At 43.8% G+C, this 17662-nt stretch overlaps 1 protein-coding gene across 1 annotated transcript in view; it reads right to left on the bottom strand.

Moving 5' to 3' along the window:
* Positions 1-849: 849 nt before the first annotated feature.
* Positions 850-17662, bottom strand: part of LOC310705809 (uncharacterized protein) — a 32638-nt gene continuing 15825 nt past the window's right edge. Inside the window, exons 11-21 of the mRNA XM_083500630.1 lie at positions 15518-15574; positions 13178-13407; positions 10499-10737; positions 8362-8510; positions 8153-8281; positions 7172-7333; positions 5074-5194; positions 4006-4136; positions 2632-2791; positions 2202-2305; positions 850-1307 (exon numbers count right to left, since the gene is read on the bottom strand). Coding sequence (XP_083356756.1) covers positions 1207-1307; positions 2202-2305; positions 2632-2791; positions 4006-4136; positions 5074-5194; positions 7172-7333; positions 8153-8281; positions 8362-8510; positions 10499-10737; positions 13178-13407; positions 15518-15574 — 1583 coding nt within the window. The 3' untranslated portion in view covers positions 850-1206. The remainder of the gene's footprint in view (positions 1308-2201; positions 2306-2631; positions 2792-4005; positions 4137-5073; positions 5195-7171; positions 7334-8152; positions 8282-8361; positions 8511-10498; positions 10738-13177; positions 13408-15517; positions 15575-17662) is intronic.

Below are 17662 nucleotides of genomic sequence, written 5' to 3'. Positions count from 1 at the left end.
TAGACGTGGGCAGGACTGAGGAAGGGAAGGGCCATAGCTCAGTGACAGAGTCCCTGCTTGGGATGCACAAGGTCCCAGGTTCAATCCCAGCCATCCCCAAGTAGATAGAGATAGAGGGACCAATGGTCTAACTAGGGATAAGGCAGCATCCCTATGTTCCCATGAGTTGCTGCAAGTTTAGCTGGATTGGGACCTTGTTCCAAACTGTTGCACAAAGCACAGCTGTTAACCACATGATATTTGGTTTACCATGGGGATTAGGTAATTTTCGCTATAGCAACCAATTTTCAGGTGTTGAAAGTTTCCTAACGTATGCAAACACCTCACTGCTTTGCAATATCTGCCACTTAGAATAGCTTCTGCTTGTGGCAGCCACTGATCCACAGTCAATAAATGTGAATGGGTGTACTTGCCTTAGTGAAACTTGATGATAAAGGCACCCTTGTTCATCCGATCCAGCCATAAGCCCCTGAAAATTGTTCCTTGAAGCATATGAAAGCGATTAGAGGATCGTTCTACACCATGCACATTTCAGATACACACGCAGTATTTGTTCTGAACTGTCTTTTCATCTTTCCCTTGTGTGTCTTCTCTCCTAAGCTTTCGCAGTACAAACTGAATCACTTATGACCAAAAGCTGCCCCAAACTCTAATTTCCTATAACCTTTCCTTTCTTCCCTTGGAACAGTTGCATTTCTCATTATGCAATGCGAGGATTCTGTGCTTTATCTGAAAATGTTGTGTAATATGTCAGAGCAGTTTCGTAAATTGCTTTTCATTTTTTTAACCCCCCCTCAGAATTTAGTATTTTAGATTTCCTCTTATTCAAAAAACATTAAACGTAGACTGTAACAGTGAACCGGTTTTATTGAAAGCCCATTCAGAATGCAAACACATTAAAGTTGCAAGCCTAAACGCACTGATTTTAAAGGAAGTCTCATTGAAATCAGTGGGGTTTACTCCTGTGCAAATATGTAAAGGATTGCACAGCACACCTCAGGAAGATACATAAGCACAGTTATAAAAAGGCAGTTAAAGTCTTGCCACTGTTTTATATGTATAGTGATTAAATACAGACTGTTGAAAAAGGCATTTTGTTTTGAAGACAGAATTGAAGATTGCATAGTTCTCGATGTACTCGACTCTTGATGTCCTGGCAGAAATGTTAATGTTTTCTTCCCTTATAGGAAATGGTTTTTTAAAATGCTAACAGCTAAACCAGCTGTTGCTGTTCATGACGCAAATCACTCTTTTCGCATTCAGATCAAACTGCCACTGCTTCGACCCGCGGAACAAATAGAAGGATCCTAGAACCAAAAGGAGATTGTATTATTATAGCAGATTTATATTAAGGAGAGTTGGTGTCAAGACAGCAGAGGCAATGTTCCAAAACACTTTTGGGGACCATGACAGAAGAAAGGTGGGGTTTAAAATGCAAGAAAATAGAATTTTGAATTCCTTGCAAATTGCTCCTGTGGCTGTAACTGTGGACTCAGCTGCATTAGTAAAGAAAAAGTGCTTTATATGTGTTATAACACTGGGACACCAGATGGCGCTGTGGAGTCCTGGCTTTCACCAACGTTATTTCCCATAATAAAGTTTACAATGCATTTTATTTTCTTGATGTGTCTAGATCCAGCCTTTGTTTGTCTTCAGAATTTCCCAGTACAGTAGTACCTCGGGTTAAGTACTTAATTCGTTCCGGAGGTCTGTTCTTAACCTGAAAGTATTCTTAACCTGAAGCACCACTTTAGCTAATGGGGCCTCCCACTGCCGTGTGCCGCCAAAGCACAATTTCTGTTCTCATCCTGAAGCAAAGTTCTTAACCCGAGGTACTATTTCTGGGTTAGCAGAGTCTGTAACCTGAAGCGTATGTAACTTGAAGTCTATGTAACCCGAGGTACCACTGTACTGGAGAAGGTTGATGGATTTAGCAAACCAGGCTTCCTCTCCACTGCGTGATTATGTTTGCGATGCAATTATCCCATGAAGGTGTCTGAAAACGTTCAAGGCTGATGGGCTTTGATGCCACCCACTGTCTGAATCAGCAAACCTGGTGTCATTAGCTTTTTTACTGATGACTTGAATGTCACTACTTTCTCTCTCTCCCTATGAGGTCTCTCTCTCCCTATGAAATTATCAACCAGCTCCATGATTCTACGCACGAACCTGTGTTAAGTTATGCAGAAAAGTCTCCTTACCATTGTGCTGAAAGGCAGCATCAACCTTCTGGCCAATTGCAGGAAAATCTTCTCTTATTTTTCTTGGGTAGCCCTTGTCCATGGATCGATTGTTTTCATCATATCTGAAGAAGACAATTTGATAAAATGAGTTCGTTCACATCAGGCAGGGAACCTGACCAAGGTGAGTTCAGCACATCATCCTAAAAAATTTGAATGAAAGGCATATATTATGTAAAAATATAGCATTTTCATCATTTCTGTTTTGGCCGCTATTTCCCCCCACTCCCCTTTCCTAAAATCCTTCTTAGCACAAGTACAGAAAACATGGTGAGAACACTGATATATTCTGAGCTATCCTCTGTTAGGACTTTGGAGAACATTCCCTGTGAGAGCCCAATGCAACATCTGTCCATGCACTGTTGCAAAATACATTCCCCAGAGATCTTACCTCCAGTACTTGTTCCCAACGAAGAAATAGGTTTTCCCAGTATTTTTATCCAAAGCAGCTGCATCAATTTTCTTAATGCGTTGTGGGAAGCCCAAATGGTCGATGGTTTGGGGGTAGCCAGGCTGCATCTGTGATCCGCTAAAGACCCAGAAGTGATTATCTGTTCAAACAGGAAGAAAATGTCGTGTGAAAGAGTTTCTGGTTTCATTTAACAAAGCTCACATAGATGTCAATGTCCTCGTTGCAAAACAGTGTAAATCAGTTCCAGAAGGTTTACATCTTCTAGAGAGCAAGGCTTATTCTATCTCTTTTTCCTGGGGATGTCGTATGCACCAGTTGGTCTACTGAGGAAAAAGCAAAGTTCTCCTGAGCAAGGCCTGGAGAACTTACAGTACATGGGAGCTGGGAAAGCCCATCTCAAAGCTTGTCATCTCCAAAAAAGAGCAGGAGACCTCAGGAGAACTCCCTGTCCCAGAATCCTACCAATCACATTGCTAATAAGATGGACGGAGGGGACATAGGAGAATAAAACCTCCATCTCTTGCTTTCCTCCTTCATTAGCTGGTCCAGCTACTGTGAAAATAAGAGAGACTGGCATAACTCTCTAGGTTTCAGGCAGAAAATGTTAGTTTCTGTTTGCCACTGAGCAGCTGCTTAGAGTCACAAGGCTCTGTTTACATTCCAGAGACAGTCCAGGCTATTGGAAGTCTCACGGGAGAAGGGAGACGGATGTGACGTACTGGTTTCTCTGTTCCTTTATTCCTTTGTTCAGTTGCTCTCTGCTCTCACAGGGAGAGGATGTATTTTTCTTTGCTCTCTGCGTAGCTTAGTAATAAAGCATAGCATGTAGCCCTAAACCTCATCACTTCTGCTGCTTTGGAAACTCTGCTGAATGGGGGAACGTGCCTGAGACCTTATCAAAGGCCCAGGTCGTTAATTATTCGTCAGAGGGCGATTCTGAAGGACTCGGCCGGAAGATGAGCTTTATCAGCTTGGCCGAGTGGAGATTCTGACAGAAAATCCTTTCCCAACTCAACCTGGAGATGATGGAGGTTGAAGCTGGAATCTTCTGCACACTAAACAGATGCTTTGCTGCTTAGCTACAGTCCTTACCGGTACTCCAGAGTAGAATAGTTCTCCCAATCAATGGCTGTATACCACTCCCAAGTTCAAGGGCAGCATGTGTCCAAATGGGCATCACAAGTAAGGAAAGGGCTATTGCCCACATGCCCTGCACCCTGTTGGTGCAGATCTCCCATAGGCATCTGATTGGCCATTGTGGGAAACAGTGGCCAACACCTTAGAGGCTTCTGAATGCCAGTTGCTGAAACTACTTTCAACAAGACAAATGAGGATAATTTCAGGGTGGCTTACCTTTAAAAAAGAGGAGCTGATCTTTCATATTTTCATAAGCACCTTGGATGTTAGATGGTAAAGAAGGCCAAAAGGTAGAAATAGATTCAAAATCAACTTCTGAATGACTGGGATACACTCTCCAGAGGTGCCTGAAATGAATAGGATTGTTTTGTGTTTGTCTTGTAAATAATAAATTAAAAAATAGTCCCGTAGCACCTTAGAGACCAACCAAGTTTGTTCTAGGTATGAGCTTTCGTGTGCATGCTTATACCTAGAACAAACTTAGTTTGTCTCTAAGGTGCTACTGGACTATTTTTTAATTCATTATTTCGACTGTTAGACCAACACGGCTACCTATCTAATTGTAAGTAATAATACTAATACTAATACTACTACTAATAATATTTTCTTTGTGAGGAGTACAGATGTTTGGTGCTTCTGCAGCCCATCTGGCTGGTTCCTTTTTAAGGATCCCTCTTAGCAATGGAATGTTGCATCATTGCACCTTTTCCTGCAGTCCATTCTAGAATGTGTGCCAGCGCTTTGAATCTGGTCCTTTGAGGTTGAGTGGGGGACATGGAATTATCAACTATTTCAGCAAGTCCAGCTTCCACATGAAGCCTTTGAGACACCAAAAATGCATTCTGTGAATGCTAAGTAGCTGTCAAGATTAGCTGTCAACTTCCTATCCCAAGTCCTTGCTCTAGTGTCATCAAGGGCAAGGAGGGGGTCTAGTCCCCACTCAGCTCTTATGAATGAATGAATGAATGGATACAATTTATTCCTAAAGGGAAAGGGAAAGTACTTGGGGACATAGTTGCAGTGAGACTACCAGCTCATCCCTCACAGACAAGGTTCCTGCTGAGTTGCATCTTCCGGGTGTGTGTGTGTGTGTCATTTATAAGTGCTTTTTCTTCATACGCACATACTCCATTCAACATAATTACATGCATTTCTATAATGATGATTTTAATTAATTAGAAGAATCTCTACAGCTGTCCATCCATACACTTGTCTACATATTCAGGCCGCGGGGCAAATGCAAACTTCAGTTTTTAAACAGATATTAAGGGTGTTTGTACTTACTTGCCCCGTAGGAAAATGATTTCTCTTCGCATCGTAGTGACGGCATCAAACGTCATTTTCGGATCACAAGCCTTAGGGATTGAGGGCTTCACTGGCTTTTTGGGTGGATTTCGCGAAGGTCCTAAAAACAAGGAGGAGCATTTCAACCCCTTGCCGACAATACTTACCTCTCCTCCCCAAAGTTCAAGGTAATAGATGTGGTCCTCCTTCATTTTATCTGTGCAACAACCCTGCGAAGTAGGTTATGCTGAGAGATTGTACCTGGCCCGAGGCTCTCCAGGGAGCTTCGTCATGGGGATTTGAAGTTGGGCTTATCCTATCACCTCTCAAGCAGGCAAATAAGTGCAGGAGGCTGGACAGTTCCAGTATCGTGACCAACAGAATTTGAGGTTTTGCACAAGGTGTTTCTAGCTCACATGCCGGACCACCAGCAGCTCCTCCTCTAAGATGGATTGTGGCTACGTGCATACTTCCGGGTTAGCGCCATCGGCAATGGCGGTGTTCCTCTGACTGAGAGGAGCCCGCTCCGTGGAATTCCGTGGAATATTTTTTTTATATATATATAATTTTTTATTAGTTTTTTTAACATATCATTTTCAACCGTAATTAAACATACTTTTACATCTTGTTCAAATTTTTGACTTCCATCAATCCTGTCTGGAAATTTTCCAATCTAATCTCTCAGTATGCATTTCTTATCTTCCCTATTACATTTCAAACTCATAACCAATATCTCTATCTTTTTCTACTTTGTAACACTTCGTATATTTCTCCTTACAAAACTTACTACTAGCGTAATTTGTTGATTACAGTTGCTCTTCAAATAATTCATAGGCTACACACATACTTTAAAGCACATTTTCTAGCTCAAAGAATTCTGGGTGCTGTAGTTTATACCTCAGAGAGTTGCGATTCCCAGGAACCCTTAACAAACTGCCGCACCCAGAATTCTCTGAGGGAAAGAATGTGCTTCATAGAACCATAGAGATGGAAGGGACCTCAAGGGTCTAGCCCCCTGCGATGCAGAAATCTCAGCTAAAGCATCCATGACAGATGACCATCCAACCTCTGCTTAAAAATCTCCACAAAAGGAGAGTCCACAACCTCCTGACGGAGACTGTTCGAACTGTGCTGTAAAGTTACCGTGTGCATGTGGCCATGTGACTCAGCCTCACATTGCAAGTTGGCATTGCACCATTTACAGATGCAGATTTAGGGCATTGCGGCCAGTTCTGCCACACTGGGCTCTGAGCCTAGGGGGCGCCACAGAACACCACAACCATGGCATAGTGAATTGAGAAGAATGGGAGGGTGGGGGCACTGAATTCTGGTCTTGCACAGGATGCCGCTAAAATTTGAAAGATCGAAGTCTGCCCCTGACCATTTGGCTCAAACAGGCTACTTGCTACAACAGTGACTGCATAAGCCATCCACCTTAACCCACAAGTTTTCTTCCAATAGTGGAAGCAGGCTGCACAGAGCTTATATGAGGCCCAGGGTGGGAGTCTTGTTCTTGACATGACAGCGTAAATCCGGCAGGCCCCTGGGAGGGTGCCCAGGATTGTTTAGCCCTCAAAGAGCTAAAGCAGGGAGCCAGTGTGGTGTAGTGGTTAAGAGCGGGGGACTCGTAATCTGGGGAACCGGGTTTGCGTCTCCGCTCCTCCACATGCAGCTGCTGTGTGACCTTGGGCTAGTCACCCTTCTCTGAAGTCTCGCAGCCCCACTCACCTCACAGAGTGTTTGTTGTGAAGGAAGAAGGGAAAGGAGATTGTTAGCCGCTTTGAGACTCCTTCGGGTAGTGATAAAGCGGGATATCAAATCCTAACTCTTCTTCTTCTTCCAAGACCTGGGCTAGTGTACCCATATGTCCTCCCCTCTGCATGGGCCTGAGTGGAAGTTTGTGTGTTTGTGTGTACACCGACACACAAGCACATACATACAAATATATACACACACACACACGACTGTCCTTTTCAACTCACTGAAGAAAACACATTTGTACACACAATTTAGGATTCTAAGCATGCATTCTAACTTTAGAGATGTAGATTTTTTACTCTTGTTTTGCACATGTTTTGGACATCTTCTCTTGTCTTACCATAGATGGCCTGAATGCCATCAATATCATCTTGGGTGAGCGGGAAATCGATGGGCTCCATGAGTTTGTAATTGGGGAACATCAGTGCTCTTGGGTCGCCAGAATGCGCAAGGCCGAGGGCGTGGCCAATCTCATGAGCAGCAACAAGCATCAGGTTGAATTCTAAATGACAAAACAAGTGTGCAAAGACGAGTTACATGTGCAGCCTGATGTGTGTTCTGACTCCCGCTGAATTTCATGGGTCTTACTCTCAAGTAAGTGTGTCCACAATTACTTGGATGAAGATGGAGAAAATAGTAAATATTTAAAATGTATTTATAATGCATAACTTGCTATGGATTTGCATTCCAGTATAACCTTTAACAGGGACACGGGTGGCACTGTGGGTTAAACCACAGAGCCTAGGACTTGCCGATCAGAAGGTCGGCGGTTCGAATCCCTGCAACAGGGTGAGCTCCCGTTGCTCGGTCCCTGCTCCTGCCAACCCAGCAGTTCAAAAGCACGTCAAAGTGCAAGTAGATAAATAGGTACTGCTCCGGTAGGAAGGTAAACGGCTTTTCCGTGCACTGCTCTGGTTCGCCAGAGCGGCTTTGTCACACTGGCCATATGACCTGGAAGCTGTTCACCGGCTCCCTCGGCCAATAAAGCAAGATGTGCGCCGCAACCCCAGAGTCAGCCACGACTGGACCTAATGGTCAGGGGTCCCTTTACCTTTTATAACCTTTAACCTGAACTAAGGAGGGAATGAAAATTCTAAAGGTTCCTATTTGAAGGGTGTGCTTGGCTGCCCAACAAAATTTCCACTTTTCTCATTTAAGTTTCACTTTATGTTTTCTCTCAAGGATTGAAGAAAGAGCCCCGTGGTATAGACAGAGAGGCATGGAAGGCTACACTGGGCCTCCAGACCTGAGGTTCCCCACCTCACCCCAATCAACCCTACGTGGAGCCATCATTTCTGCAAGGGACCCTTGTTCAACTTACGGACTAAGCTGGCAGTCCAATTTTCGTCGTCATCCAAGTGAACGTTTCCACGAAAGGGGTCACTGGGGGGGAACGCATGACCGAGGACTCCCAGAGGACCGTCAAAACGACGAGGACAGTTGCCATGTGCTGATCGAAAACATAGGGAGGAGTCATTATTCATGTACTGCTATAGCATTGCAAAGAGTTCAACGAATCTCATATACTACCTCCAGTTACAAACACAATATAGAAGTCTGCTGTCTCTTCGTAAACCCTGCTGAAAGTCAGAGGAGTCACTGCACTCCAAATTTCAAACGCCTTTTGGATAGATGTGTCCACATCAGCTTGTTTCATATCAGGGGTGTAATTCACAATCCTAAAGGAATAAAATGCAATAAATGGTTTCACCCTCATCTTTATCGTTGCTGTCACAATCCACAACGAGCTTTTAAGAACTGAAGATTTTAATTAAGTTCAGAGATGGGCTGGAGAAGTTGCCAAGCAGCTTTTGATTTCTGCCAGATTTCACTTTTGATCAGTTCCAGAATATGGGCCCAATTCACATGACTTGCTGTTGTTGTTGTTGTTGTTGTTGTTGAATCAAATGTGATGAATTTAAGCTGATCTCCATCACCCCCCCCAACATTTTGTTGCAATTAACTGGTTTTGTACACGTTCCAGCTTTCTGTTGACTGATATAGCCAGCAGGATTAACCATCTGTTTCTATGCATTTTTAATCAGATGAAAGTCCACATACGCAAGTAAATGTGTTTAATTATTGCAGTCTTACTAATCAATCTTATGCATTTTTTTTAAAAAAGGTAAAGGACCCCTGATAGTTAAGTCCAGTCGCGAACGACTCTGGGGTTGTGTCGCTCATCTTGCTTTACTGGCCAAGGGAGCCAACGTTTGTCCGCAGACAGTTTTTCCGGGTCATGTGGCCAGCATGACTAAGCCGCTACTGGCAAAACTAGAGCATCGCACGGAAATGCTGTTTACCTTCTCACCGGAGTGGTACCTATTTATCTACTTGCACTTTGACGTGCTTTCGAACTGCTAGGTTGGCAGGAGCAGGGACCAAGCAACGGGAGCTCACCCTGTCGTGGGGATTCGAACTGCCAACCTTCCAATCAGCAAGCCCTAGGCTACCCAAGCAGTTGTGTGCTTAGGATTTTAGCTTTGTAACAGGGCTGACCTACCAGGAGGCAAAGTCAGGCAACCACAGGGCAGCAGATCTCAGTATAGATCTTTATTCCATCCTTGTTGCCAATGTGGATCTCCGCTCATCCCTTCTTCACTGGTGGGGAGGAAGGGGAGCCCTTTCGTAGTTTGTCTCAGATGCCAAAATGTCTTGGGCCAACCCTGCTTCATAAACACACTTACTGGAGAGTAAAACTCATCAAATTCAGCAGAAGTTACTTCTAACTAATAGGAACAGGTAGTTAATTAGTCTTTGCAGGTGTATTCACAAGACCAGGTTAGCATGTCAAAATCCACTGAAGCCGGGCCCTTCTCCTGGGTTGATTCCACTATGGAAGCAATGGTCATGGAAAGCAAGTCTAAGACTAAGGACAAGTTGTCTAAAAACCATTCCAAAGCAGTTTAAGAAGGGCACTGAAGGGCATCTTAAATACACAGGCCGGGTAAGGGCTGTGGCTCAGTGATAGAGCATTTGCCTTGCATACAAAATTCACAGGTTCAACCCCCAACATCTCCATATAGGACTGTAGATATAACATTCTTATAACGTTTAATGCAATTTCCCTTTGCTGGTGGCTTGCTGCTCTGCAACACCCTCTGGTGTCCCATTTTAATAACACATTTTTAACGTTCTAAACCACAAGTGTAGATGCACCCCTGGAAACCAGGAAAGCCACTGCCAACCAGTGTGGATGATCTTGAACTAGATGGGTTGATGGTCTGACTCAGTATAAGTCAACTCCCCATATTCCTTTGGCTATTGTTCTTTACTCTGGACTCAGCTACATTCGTAAGATAAAGCCCTTTATATGTATTATAACACCATGACACCAGATGGCGCTGTGGAGTCCCGTCTTTCACCAATGGGATTTCCCTGTATGAAGTTTACAATGCATTTAACTGAATCACTTTTTTGATGTTTCTAGATCAGGCACCCCCAAACTCAGCCCTCCAGATGTTTTGGAACTACAATTCCCATCATCCCTGACCACTGGTCCTGTTAGCTAGGGATGATGGGAGTTGTAGTCCCAAAACAGCTGGAGGGCCAAGTTTGGGGATGCCTGGTCTTGATCCACCCTAGGTGTGCATGTTACCATTCAGAATAAGGAATCTCCCACACCTCCCATGATTCATCCTAACTGCCACCCCAAATTGTTTGTTACCTGTACGTAAGCTTGGTTTTCTCCCACCCAGGAAGGGCCAGGACGTACTGTCCAATATCAGGTACGCCACATCTGGGTTGCTCCATCACTTTCATGGTGTCAGTGTCTATCATTCCAGTTACGTTCAGTCCAAAAAATTCTTGCATTTGTTGGATTTTCTCCACAAAGGAAGATTTATTGCTTTTCCAGCCTCGTTGTTGTGGCTCATTTTCCTGCTCATAAAACTGATTTAGATATTCCTGATAAAAAGAGATAATAGTAAATTTGCTACAGGATTGGGAAGAGGCCTTCTAAAAACAACCACCACCACCTGTTGTGATTTCTGCTTTAGAATACGAAGAGTTTTGCATTTTCCAAGGAACAAATGACAATTTCTTAGGAATATTAAATAAATAAATGAAATCCTCTCTAGTTATTATTTGATCACCTCTGCTGATTTTACAGTATTATTATTATTATTATTATTATTATTATTATTATTATTATTATTATAAAGAACCATGAGTGTATATCATTTATTTAACTGAAAAACTTTTCTGTACTGCTAATGTTAAGAAAAAAATACAGCATACAACCAACAATGACCACATGGCTGTTTAGGATCCATTTATTATTTATAAACATATTTATATATTTCATTTCATTTATTTTTTAAAAAAATTCAAAGTGGTTTACAGCAATGGTACATAAAACTCTACAATAAAAACTGTGTAAAAAAGTTTGCTTTTTGGTCTATTATACCAGCCTTGCAAATGGGTACAAAAAATGGTTATAGCCTAAACGGTGAAGAGTCTGTCTTTCCATGATCACAGAGGGTGGGTGACAGAAGACACCAGCAAAGTGATTAATGGCTTACATCAGTCATTTATTCAATCACCTGCCTGGTCGCTATAGGTGACTAGGAATTCTTTGCAGGTGAGTGAGCAGGATTGCCAAAAAGAGGGATTTAATATACAGCAACTATTTCATTTTTAACCTTTCCTATCTCCAAAGTCTCAGGGTAAGTAATAATACCAGAAAGGGTCCTGAGGCCAAGAATAATCACCCCCCAAGTTGCATTTTATTTAGGCATTCCTACCCCCCCCCAATCATTTAATCTAGGCGCAACATTGAGAAAATCTGAAATACGGAGAACAAAAGTAAAGCACAGTAGTGATCAGGAAAGTGAGACTGGTTTTTTGAACGGTGTTCAAAGAACTTACGTGTGCACCAAAATAATAGCTCCAACTCACATTCACAGACACTTCAAGTTGAATCTAGCCCTCATCGTCCCCAGACAAAAACCACAAAGAAGGGAAAGAACAAGGAAAGGAGAGGGGGTGAAAATAATGGCTCTACTTAGAAGTGGTTGTAGCAGTGGCGTAGCGTGGGTTGTCAGCACCCGGGGCAAGGCAAGTAATTTGCGCCCCCTAACCTGTGGATTTGTGCCCCCTAACCCGTGGATTTGCGCCCCCTAACCCTAACCCCCAGATGTTGCGCCCAGTGCGGCCGGCCCCCCCTGCACCCCCCACGCTACGCCACTGGGTTGTAGTATAGATAATCATCTAGCACAAAAGAAGGGTGGAGATTACAGTGGACTGATCGTCGGCTGGATAGCTGAGTTGGTAGAGCATGAGACTCTTAATATCAGGGTTGCGGGTTTGAACCCCACGTCGCGTGAAAAATTCCTTCATTGCAGGAGGTTGGATGAGTTGACCCTTGTGGTCCCTTTCAACTCAATGATTCCATGATCTACCGAGATCACGAGGCTCAGGTGACATTTGTTGTTTTCCCCCCAATTTTTTTTTTTTAATTTTCCAAATTTATAACAAATGGATAGGAAAAAGAAAATAAAACAAACAAACCAACAAACATTTATCCTGATTATAATAATTCCACTTTTATTAACTTTGTTAGGTGACTTCCTCGAATCCCCCTGGCTGAGTTTCCGTATAAATCATTGTAACAGTTTTCCAAAACTATTTCCTCATAAAATTTACTTGGTCAATTAACATCTTACTTTCTTTTCATTTTTAACTTAACACAATATTTTACACATCATATTTTCAAACCCTAGGCCTATTTGGTGCTCGCAAGTATTTCTAATTATATTATCTTAAGAGATTTAGCTAAAGAGAATCAGGTGACATTTGAACCTGCCCACGCATCACCTTTCAGCACTTAGGCGCAAGTAAAGAAAGTCCTTCAATAATTTCTTCAAATCAACATCAACAGATTACAATGCTGAGCACTTTCAAGGACTCACAGTGCTTCCAGTACAATCTCTTACAACAACTCTGCAACAAATTAATCCAATATAATTGTCGTATTGCAGATGTAGGGAGTGAGATTGGGTGATAGTGGGGTTCAAACCCGCAACCCTGATATTAAGAGTCTCATGCTCTACCAACTCAGCTATCCAGCCAACGATCAGTCCACTGTAATCTCCATCCTTCTTTTGGTGAGGTTTGAAGCAGCGACCTCCTTATTCGCAGCTCCGTTTCTTAGACACTATGCTACCTAAGAAGAACTGCCGTTCCTGATCAGCCACACAAGTCTTAACCCTTGCCCCAAAAGACCTGCTAGAAGTATCCTTAGGCTCAAGCCTTGCCTCTGCAGGAAGGGCCCTGGAATTAGAATGGGAAAGGCATGCACTAGCCATGACCTCCAAGTTTCTCAGGGGCTGATCACGTTTGTTACCTGTGCAAGCTGTCTTTTTTGTTCTTCACTTTGCTTCCCTGAAAAAATGGGCAATCCGTACGAAAATGTGGCCGACAGTAGGACAAGCAGGAGACTCGTCATCTTAAAGCTGGGTGGTCTTGCTTTGTGAGAAGGGTCGGTGGCATATTCTGCTCCTGCAGTAATTCTGACTTTCAGGCTCCTTTCTGCTTTAGGTTTCATAAAGCCAGCTGTGGACTGACTCACAGTTTATCATGCCCTGATTAGCAACAGAAAACATAAGGCTCACTAGAGGGTGTCACAATGCAAGTAAACTCAAAAAGCTGATTTTGTAACCCTTTGTTGCAGCTAATAAATGATGTTCTGCAAACCCTCCCACCCCCCCACAAAACCCCAACACACACACACAAAACAACCGACTTGCTGATAAGCTTCTTTAGCAGCCTGACACCATATTGGCAAGCATATTTGCAATGAAAGAACAGAGTCCAGCTTTTGTGACACTTGCTAACAAGAAGGTATCCTTGGGATGAAGATGTAAAACAGGAAATGTTTTTGCAACTCTTGAGTGGCTGTTTTAACAGCAAAGCAATCTAAGCACACTTTGTCCTCCTCCTGTTCCTATGTCATCATCGTGAAATGCCCCCCCCCCAAATGTCACAATTAAAACAAGTACAATTTAAATCAAAGTCATAAAATAAAACCACAAAATGACCAAGCAAGCAAGCCTCTTTGTCCTGAAGCTGAGACTAGATGCTGCCATAAACGCAAATGTTTTCCCCCACTTGAAGATCTACTCTGAGTACAGATCTCATGACTGATACCAAGGTCAGACAATCAGCATTGCATACAGACTTGCTGTGAGAATGTTAAGTGGTTTCATGATTGACAGATTGGCTGTCCGATCAGCGCTCTGCACAAATGTCTTCTGAAGCAAACCAGGAAAAAACAGGTTTCTGGTGAAGTTGATATGGGGAAGAAGATAGTATGTGTGTCTAAAATAAGGTGAATTTCTGCTGCAGACTCACTTCTGAAACAATGTACTCTCTCTCTCACACACGAAAACTTGCACCTTGTATTCAAGGCCAGCCAATAGAAGGGCATACAAAATAGCATAGCACCCAAGAATGAGTCTTCATCCCAGCTTTTCCTCACCCATTGCTTGTTCCTGTGCCCTACCATGTATCCTGTTCACCAGAGGTGGTCAACCTGGGGCCCCAGTTCAGCTTAATTTCCTATAGGTGGCAAGGAAAGGGAAAACAGTTGGAAGGGACTGGTAGAAGAGGGAGAGAGAGAGAGAGAGAGAGAGAGAGAGAGAGAGGAGGCGTGCACCATATCCACTGTGAGCATGTGTCTGGAGGCAGTTGGATGGCCGATGGATGGCGGCTAACAGATTGAGGTTGAATCCTGACAAGACAGAAGTACTGTTTTTGGGGGAGAGGGAGCGGGTGGGTGTGAAGCACTCCCTGGTCCTGAATGGGGTAACTGTGCCCCTGAAGGACCAGGTGCGCAGCCTGGGAGTCATTTTGGACTCACAGCTGTCCATGGAGGCACAGGTCAATTCTGTGTCCAGGGCAGCTGTTTATCAGCTCCATCTGGTACGCAGGCTGAGACCTTATCTGCCTGCGGACTGTCTCACTTAATATTCTCACAGCGAGTCTGTATGCAATGTGCTGCATGCTCTGGTTATCTCTCGCTTGGACTACTGCAATGCGCTCTGTGTGGGGCTACCTTTGAAGGTGACCCGGAAACTACAACTAATTCAGAATGCGGCAGCTAGACTGGGGACTGGGAGCAGCCGCCGAGACCACATAACACCAGACTTGAAAGACCTACACTGGCTCCCAGTACGTTTCCGAGCACAATTCAAAGTGTTGGTGCTGACCTTTAAAGCCTTAAACGGCCTTGGTCCAGTATACCTGAAGGAGCGTCTCTACCTCCATCGTTCTGCCCGGACACTGAGGTCCAGTGCCGAGGGCCTTCTGGCGGTTCCCTCGCTGCGAGAAGCCAAGTAACAGGGAAGCAGGCAGAGGGCCTTCTCGGTAGTGGCGCCTGCCCTGTGGAACGCCCTCCCACCAGATGTCAAAGAGAAAAATAACTACCAAACTTTTAGAAGACATCTGAAGGCAGCCCTGTTTAGGGAAGCTTTTAATGTTTAATAGGTTATTGTATTTTAGTGTTTTGTTGGAAGCTGCCCAGAGTGGCTGGGGAAACAAAGCCAGATGGGCGGGGTGTAAATAAATTATTATTATTATTATTATTATTATTATTATTATTATTATTATTTGTCCTTTAAAGGATTATCGCCTGAGAATATCCCTGTGCACCATAAGAAAAAGGTCCCTGACTGCTGTTCCACACCCAGGCTGTATGTGGTCTGAGACCAAAAGAGGGAGGGAAGGAATATGACAAAGGTAGCTAATTTTACATAGGAGACATGTTGGATTAGACCAGAAATCCATCTAATCCCACAGAAGCTAACTAGGTGTCCCCTTGGAGGAGAAGACCTTTGTCCAGCTCACCTCCCACTCCAGGAGCTGGTACTAATCTTCTGGAAATCCTCCATCAACCACACATTGCTGACATTTCCTCTGTTGAGTAAGTTTGCAAAACATGTTTCAAAACTCATATATTCCATAACAAGTTGTTGTCAGCAGGAGGTTGTCTGTTCCTGTACATCAGGGATGGGGAACCTGAGGCCCTCCAAATGATCATAGAATTTCAGAGTTGGAAGGGACCCCAAGGGTCATCTAGTCCAGCCCCCTGCAATGCAGGAATCTCAACCCAAGCACCCATGACAGATGGCTGTCCAACCTCTGCTTCAAAACCTCTGAGGAAGGAGAGTCCACCACCTTCCCAAGGGAGATCGTTCCACTGTTAAACAGCTCTGATTGTCAGAAAGTTTATCCGAATTTTTAGTCGGAATTTGCATTCTTGCAACTTGAACCCATCGGTTCGGAAATCTGATTTCATTGAAAGTAGCTAGGTGTTCCCTTACTACCTCTTTTCCTATCTTGGGCTGCAGCTCCCTCCTTGCATCATTTATTCTTTTATCACCAGGTTGGACATCACTTTTCTTTTGGGTGAACACAAAGGCAAAGTAGCTGTTGAGTAGTCCTGCCTTTTCTCTGTCACCCAATAGCATTTCTCCATCTTCCCCACGCAGAGGACCTACCACTTGATGTTAGACTACAATTCCCATCAGACCAGACAATTTGCAATGCTGACTGGGGCTGATGGGAGGTGTAATCCAACAACTTCTAGTGGGCCATACGTTCCCCATCCCTGCCTCCTATAGGTACTAGGAGGAGATGAAGTTCTCAGAACCTCCAAAGGATGAGGAGGTTCACCATCGTCTGCAAAATTGCCTGTTACTAAATTCCCTTGCTGCAACTTTCATCACCGTGAGGCAACATCTGTGCTCTGTTTTAAGCTTCTTGCTTCACCACCATCCTGTTCCCATGGAGTAGAACACAAATTTATCAGCAGAATGTGACTTGTTGTTTATATGCAGTAACGTATTTTGGGAACTGGTTTCTCCATTTGTTCTCCATAGCTTTGGACATCTCTTGAGATATCATTGCCAAACTCAGCACAAGGGGTCCTGAGGTTGGGGTGGCAGACTTCCTCACCCTTTGGATTGCCAGCGCCATTTTGAATCAAGATGGCGCAATGAGAAAGTCACTTTGGTGTGACTTTTGTTTTGTTTTATTTATTAAATTTGCATGCAGGCCTTCGTCCGAAGACCACAGGGCTGTTCACAACATAAAAATGCAAAATGAAAACACAAAATACGTAACAAAACAAAGCAATAACTCCCCTCCCAGAGACACATTTAAAGTGCCGTAGAATTTTAATCAGCCCAATGGCTGGTTGAAGAGAAACATTTTTGCCTGATGCCTGAAGATATGTAATGAAGGCGCCAGGTGCGCTTCCTCAGGGAGAACATTCCACAAATGGAAAGCCACAGCTTAAAATGCCCGTTCCCATGTTGCCACCCTGCAGACCTCTTGTTGGAAAGGCCCCTCTAGAACATTACAAAATGTACCTCTTATTATATCATATTATACCGGCCTTTAAGTGCATAAGAGCATTGTGTTTGCCCATGAACATTTTCAGACTAAAAGTGCTCTGAAATATATGTGTGTGTTCCCTGATCCTATGGTGGCCCTTGTTCCCCCTAGCTCTTGCTACAGTGACATCATATTTTGTTAGGGTTTCTGGGCTTGGCCCTGGCCAATCTTTCATTCTCCACTGGTTCTTCCATAAGAGCATAAGGAGAACCTGCCAGATCAGGCCCATGGTCCATCCAGTCTAGCATCCTGTTCTCACAATGGCCAACCAGATGCTTGTTGCAGAAAATGAGCACAACAGCACTGTGTTCCCTTGCAACTGGTGCCGAGAAGCATTACTGCCTCCAGCCACAGAGGCAGAGCATAGCCACCATGACTTGTAGCGATTGATAGCTTTCTCTTCCATGAAGACTCCTCCTCTACTTTTCCCTTC

The sequence above is a fragment of the Podarcis liolepis genome, assembly GCF_965112155.1.
Source record: "Podarcis liolepis genome assembly, chromosome: 4".
NCBI lineage: Eukaryota > Metazoa > Chordata > Lepidosauria > Squamata > Lacertidae > Podarcis > Podarcis liolepis.
This window is presented reverse-complemented; position numbering and strand designations above follow the sequence as displayed.